Here is a 6,331-nt window from a genome sequence, read left to right on the forward strand (position 1 = left end):
GGGTGCACTCCCCACTGGCTGCTGAGACAGCAGAGCGCAGACAGTGGCTGCCTGCTCGGCTCCGAGCCCCGGTCGGGGGGAAGGGACAGGTCCCAGAGGGCGGCCGGCTTGGTCCTGCAGTGGGGGGCCCGGGGAAGACTCGGGCCCCCAGCAGCACTCTGATCTTCGTCCCACAGGTATGATGTGGGAGGGACAAACATGGTGTGCCTCATGCTGCACAAGGACGTGGAGAAGTTGCAGCAAGTGGACAGTCATCATCCCTGGCGGCCGCCCGTGGACCCCTGGGTGGCCTACCGAAAGCATCGAGGGCACAAATGCGGCGTGTTCTTGCTGTGAGAGGGAGTTGGGGAGGGCGGGGCAGGTGGGGGGAGGGGCGGGCAGGGCTGATGGCACCTGGTCTCTGGGTTGGGACAGGGCAGGGGTCTTTAGCTCCCACTGGGTGGCCACCCCTTGGGGACCATGTGTGTCCTGGGGCTGAGGAGGGGTGGCGGGGCCATGCCTGAGAGAGGAGGACGGATGATGATTGCCATGAGGGGCCCCCAGTCTGCACAGGTCTCCATGGGCTCCCCGGGCCGGGTGGGCTTCTCCCTTCCCACGGGTCAGGTCAGCAAGGAGGAGAGCCAAGGCCATGGGCTCGGGCACCGGTCAGCGTGAGCTGGGGGCTGAGGGCCCACCAGCACAGCACGTTGGGGGACCCTGACTTGGGCACAGGTGGCTGAGGAGGGGAGGGGCCCAGGAACGGGGAGAAGGGGACAGGAGAAGACGGCACCTCTGCCCAGAAGCCGAGCTCTCTGTGGGCGGCTGCGTGACACGCGTGTGTGTGTCAAGGGGGAGTGTCCGCTTGGGGGACGAGTCTGCTCCTGTCGGAACAGGTTTGCAGTGTGTGTGCACGGGAGCACGTGTGCACTCGTGGTGGTGCTGGTGTAGGCGTGTGAAGGCGTGTGTGTGTGTGCTCATGCTGACTGACTTCTGTCTCTGTTCACACCGCCGTATGGGTGTTTCATGTGTCTGCGTGTAGTTGCCGGTGTGCTGGCATGTGCGTGGTGTGAGCGTCCGGGGTGTTGTGTGAGTCGTGCATGTGGGGATTAAGGGTGTGCGCAGGTGCTCTCTGTGGTAGTGTGCACAAGCCCGTGTCCGGGTGTGCGCCGTGTGTGGTTCTGGGCACGAGCCGGCCTGTGCCTGCAGACGTCCACCCGTGTGCGGGTCTGCTTCTCACCACCTGCAGGCAGCAGGCGGAGCCCCGAGGGGTTAGGGGTTGACTGGCGCTCCGGGAACGTGGGTCGGGACAGCCCCCTCCCCACCACTCACCCCAGGATGCCCACGGAGCCCCCACACACTCCAGCTCCCTTTTGCTTTGAGAGAATCTGATCTAAATTAGTCCTTTCATCCCTCTGGGGAGGCCTCTCTCCTCCTTCTGAATTTTAGTGTCATCCGTGTGCCATGTTAGTGGCCTCAGGCGAACGGCAGAGGGAGGTGACACTCCGCCCTTACAGGGCTGAGTGCGCCCCAGACCGCCCCGGGTTCCCCCCCCTCCCCTCCTCCACGGCCACGGCCAGTGCCGTCTCCGGAGGGAAGAGTTGACTCTGTGTGTCTCTTCCTTTCTTTGCCCATTTGTTTTCCATCTTAAATTCCACATCTCAGTGAAGTCACATGGCATTTGCTGTTCTCTGACTCGCTTCTGTTTAGCAAGCTACATTCTAGCTCATTCCGTCTCGATGCGAATGGCAGGATGTCCTTTCTTATGACTAATATTCCGTCATACCGGTAAATCTCTGTCTCTGTGGATCTGTGGACACCTATAATCCACGCTGCAAGAAACGTAGGGAGCATCTGTCTGTACAACCTTGTGTTTCCATCTTCCCCGGGAGAGTGCCCCGCGGGGGCATCGTTGGCTCCGGCTGTTTGTACTTGTACAATGTTGGGGAGCATCGTGCTGTTCTCCAGCGCAGCCGCCCCCATTTGCCTTCCCAGCAACGCGCCCCAAGGGTTCCCCTTCCTCCACGTCCTCGCCAGCACCTCGTGCTTCTTGTGCCGTCGGCTTTAGCCATTCCCACAGGTGTGAGGTGATGTCTCACTGTGGTTTGGATCTGCATTTCCCCGACGACGGGTGACGTGAGTGGCTTTCCGCCACCTGTGGGCCCTCAGCATGTCCCCTGTGGAGCAGTGTCTATTTGGGGCTCCGCCTTCTTCCATCGGGGCGCCTGTCTTCTCGGGGAGCCGCCGCAGAACTCCGATCCAGGTTTTGGATATGAACCTGACCGGGTCCGTCAGGAGCAAATACCGTCGCCCGTCCAGCAGGGAGCCGTGGCGCGTTGTTGATGGTTTCCTGCGCTGGGAGACAGCTTTTCACTCCGGTGACGTCCACACGTCGTGCTCGGGCTTTGTTCCCCTTGCCTCCGGGGATGACAGATCTAGAAGAAGGTTTCTACAGCGACTGTCAGACGCATTATGACTCTGTTCTCGTCCAGGAGTTGTATGATTTCAGGTCCACGTCTAGGTCTTTAATCTGTTTTGAGTTTATTTCCGGGTGTGGTGTGAGAAAGTGGTCCAGTTTCCTTGGTTTGCACGGTGCTGTCCGGTTTCCCAGCGCCATTTATTGGAGACCGTCTTCTCCCCATTGCTTATTCTTGCCTCCTTTGTCAGAGATTAATGACCAGCTGACCGTGGGTTTGGTTCTGGGCTTTCTGTCCTGTTCCGTGAATCTTGGAGTCTGTTTTTGTGCCCAAACACACTGTCCTGATCCCAACCGCTTTGCAGCATAGGTTGAAATCAGGGATCCTGTTACCTCCAGCTCTGTTCTTCTCTTCCAAGATTCTTTGGCTGTTCAAAGACTCTTGTGGTTCCATCAATTTTGGCATTATTTGCTCTAGTTCTGCAAACATGGAGTTGGCACATTGATAAGGACGGAGCCAGGTCTGTGGACCGCCCTGGGGCGTGGCCGCCTGAACATATTGGTTCTTCCCGTCCACAGATGGGGGCAGATCCATCCCTCCGTGTGGCCTGCAGGTTCCCTCATCAGGGTCCAAGGTACAGGGTTCCCACCCCCTCGGTTAACTCACTCCTGAGGATTTTATTATACTTGGTGCCATGATAAATGGATTGTTCTCTTCATTTCTGTTTCTGCTACTTCATCCTTAGCACACGAGAGACAACAGGTTGTGTGTGTTCATTTGTATGCTGTGACCTTAGTGGATTCATGTACCGGGTCTAGTTCTTTGGGTTTCTTGGCGTGGCGCCTTCAGGGTGTTTGATATAGTGCATCATGGTCATTGCAAATAGTGAGTGTGTTATACTGCGTCCTGGCTCACTTAAGTCCTTCCGCCAGCAATCAGGAAGAAAAAGGAAATCCAAGGCATGCAAACTGGTCAGGAGGAAGTAAAACTCTGGGCTCTGCTTTGAGTCCAGAACAGGAGGGGGGGTTTGGCTCCTGCCCCGGAGGGCAGGGGACTCCCAGGGACAGGCTGGTGTGACGCACAGCAGAAGCATTCTCAGCAGCCGGAGGGGGGGTGGTGAAGGTCACCAGGGGCCCCTCACTCTGGGCATGGAGTGGGCAGGCCGGCCAGCCTCTCATCTGCCTTCCGGGAGAGGGAGAGGCCCTCCAGGTGCTGATGCGCCACAGGACATCGGCGGGCCTGCGGGAGCACAGTCCATGACCCAGGCGGCAGGGCCAGGCGGAAGTCGTGGACTCTGCCCCACCGCAGAGGGGGGCACCGGGCCCGGCACACAAGGCCTCCCTGAGAGAGAGGGCTGGCGCTCTCGCCCCTGGCAGTCCGCCCGGCCCCCCGGACCCGCAGGCAGCCCCCTGCCTCGCCCCTTCCCCGTGCACACAGGAAGAGGGGTCCAGGCAGCCCCAGCTGCCGACTCGCGTTCCCCTGAAGCCCCTCCCTCTGCTCTACAGAAACGGGCCCGAATGGCGCCAGAACCGACTGAAGCTGAACCCAGATGTGCTGTCGCCTCAGGCCGTCCACAAGTACCTCCCCATGGTGGACGAGGTGGCGAAGGATTTCTCCAAGGTGCTGAAGTCCAGAGTGCTGCAGAATGCCCGGGGGAGCCTGACCGTGGACATCAAGCCCAGCATCATCCACTACACCATAGAAGGTCAGTGCGGTCACGGTGGGAGGTACCGGGCTCGAGGAGGCTGGGGTAGGAGGCCCAGGGAGCCCGTCGCCGCCCCCAGAGTCAGTAACCACTTCCTCTCCACAGCCAGCAATTTAGCCCTTTTTGGAGAGCGGCTGGGCCTCCTTGGCCATAGCCCAAGTCCCACCAGCCTGAACTTCGTCCGGGCTCTGGAGACCATGTTTAAGTCCACCACACAGCTCCTGTTCATGCCCATGGTCCTATCACGCTGGACAAGCCCTAAGGTGTGGAAGGAGCACTTTGAGTCCTGGGACCACATCTACCAGTATGGTGAGGGCCAGAGACCCGGCAAGTGCTGAAGCCAAGAACATCAGGGTCCCCAGTTACCTCTCTCCCCCGGCTGGGGAGGGCTGAGCTCACACTGGGGGAGGGGTGCTTTGTGGTCCTGAGATGCTTGGCTGTGAGGACGGGTCAGGCGGGCTGGTGCTGGGCCTTTGGCCCAGGGGCCGGTGGACTGACAGGCAGGGGCATGAGGACAAGTGCTGCCCAGCACCAGGCCCGGCCCCTGCCTCTCTGTGCTCCACAGCCAACAATGCCATGCAGAAACTTTACCAGGAGATGGCCCTCGGCCGCCCACGGCACTACAGCGGCATCCTGGGGGAGCTGCTGCTGCACGCAGACATGACCCTGGACGCCATCAGGGCCAACTCCATCGAGTTGACCGCCGGCAGCGTGGACACGGTCAGGCTAACAAGCAGCCCTGCCCTGGACATAGCGCCTCCTGGCCACGGGCAGCACTACCTCCCACCCCCCAAGCCAAGTCCTGTTCTGAGCCGACAGGAGGCTCTGATCTGGGGAGGGGGGCACGGGAACCAGCCCTTCAAGGGAAGGAGTTTGCAGTTCTGCGGGTGGGATCTGCACTCCCTGCCCAGTGCAGACTGGATGAGCCCGGAGGGACAAGCAGCTCAGACCTCACTCAAAGGCCTCAGTCCAGGAAGTGGGGAAGGGCCACAGTGTGGCTGGAGGGCGGCCTGCACAGGGTACCCTTCCCAGGGACAGAGTACATTTGGAGGTGACAGGCTGGTGACTGAAGGGCCGCACAGGGCTCCAGCTTGGGGAAGGGAGAGCAGATGGCACGCAGCATGGGGCTTGGGGGTGCAGGTGGCCCCAGCGTGTGGAATGCAGCCCCAGCTTCCGGCCCCTGCCCCCCAGGGTCAGGCAGCAGCATCTCTGATGTCCCACTCAGGGCCAGGCACGCACACCTCTGAGAGGAGGCACAGATGTGCGGTGGGAAACTTCTTGAGCAGAGGCTGACATGCAGCCAGAGTGAGGGTCTGGGGAGGCTGCTCGTGTTGGGAATCAAGGTCTGGGCGGCCCTGCCCGTGGCTGCCCCGGGGGAGAGTACACACTGGCTGCCAACGCAGCCCTGACACACACACACCCTGAGAGGAGGGACCCAAGGGAGGGTCAGATCCAGGCCTTCTCGTGGCTGGAGGAGGCCTGGAACTTTCCTGAGTCTGGGGAGACTTTCCCTGTGAGATCCAAGGGAAGGACACGAGGCAGGTTGCAGAACCTGAGGTCTCGGGTCCCTGGGATGAGTCCCTCTCCAGGCTTTCTCGCCCTGTGGACCTGGGACGACCCTGCCCCCAGGGGAGAGGTCCGCTGGGCCGAGGCGCACGGCCCTCACCCGGGTCCAGCCCTGAGCCCTGCGCCGTGGCCTCTGCAGACGTCCTACCCCCTCCTGATGACCCTCTTCGAGCTGGCTCGGAATCCTGAGGTGCAGCAGGCCCTACGCCAGGAGAGCCTGGAGGCCGCGGCCAGGATCTCGGAGAGTCCCGTGAGCGCGCCCTCGGAGCTGCCCCTGCTGCGGGCCGCCATCAAGGAGACCTTGAGGTAGGCGTGGCAGCCCCTGGCCGCGCCAGCCGCCTGGCCCGCTGTCTGGGGGGCTTGCAGCCTGATGCTGGGGCCGCGAAGCAGCTTCTCCCACGACGCAAGCCCTGCCCCTCCTCTCCCTCTCCCTAAAGGGGTCGGAGCTCATCTCCCTCTGGGGCCCACCTCAATGCCCTGGGCGCCATCCACGGCCGCAACCTCCAAGGCCAGGGGCTGGTCAGGCTCGGGAACTGTGTGTGAGCCCCGCAGGTGCAAGGAAGCAGCTGCTCTTGATCTGGGCTCCCCAGTGCCAGAGGTGACCTGGGAGGGTGGCTGGCTGCTCCCTGGGCGGGCGCCTCCCAGAACAGGAAGGTCACAGAAGGGA

At 61.6% G+C, this 6,331-nt stretch overlaps 1 protein-coding gene across 2 annotated transcripts in view; it reads left to right on the top strand.

Moving 5' to 3' along the window:
* The window catches only part of LOC115279499 (cytochrome P450 11B2, mitochondrial-like), a 31,503-nt gene extending 25,414 nt beyond the window's left edge, over positions 1 to 6,089 (top strand). Inside the window, exons 3-6 of one of the 2 annotated variants that reach the window (XM_029924048.1) lie at positions 3,899 to 4,098; positions 4,204 to 4,407; positions 4,664 to 4,818; positions 5,804 to 6,089. In XM_029924048.1, coding sequence (XP_029779908.1) covers positions 3,899 to 4,098; positions 4,204 to 4,407; positions 4,664 to 4,818; positions 5,804 to 5,974 — 730 coding nt within the window. In that variant the 3' untranslated portion in view covers positions 5,975 to 6,089. Of the gene's footprint in view, positions 1 to 7; positions 333 to 3,898; positions 4,099 to 4,203; positions 4,408 to 4,663 lie in introns of those variants that run through there. The other variant, XM_029924046.1, reaches the window with a different exon arrangement.
* The last annotated feature ends 242 nt before the right edge of the window (positions 6,090 to 6,331 follow it).

Source organism: Suricata suricatta, chromosome 15 (genome assembly GCF_006229205.1).
Source record: "Suricata suricatta isolate VVHF042 chromosome 15, meerkat_22Aug2017_6uvM2_HiC, whole genome shotgun sequence".
NCBI lineage: Eukaryota > Metazoa > Chordata > Mammalia > Carnivora > Herpestidae > Suricata > Suricata suricatta.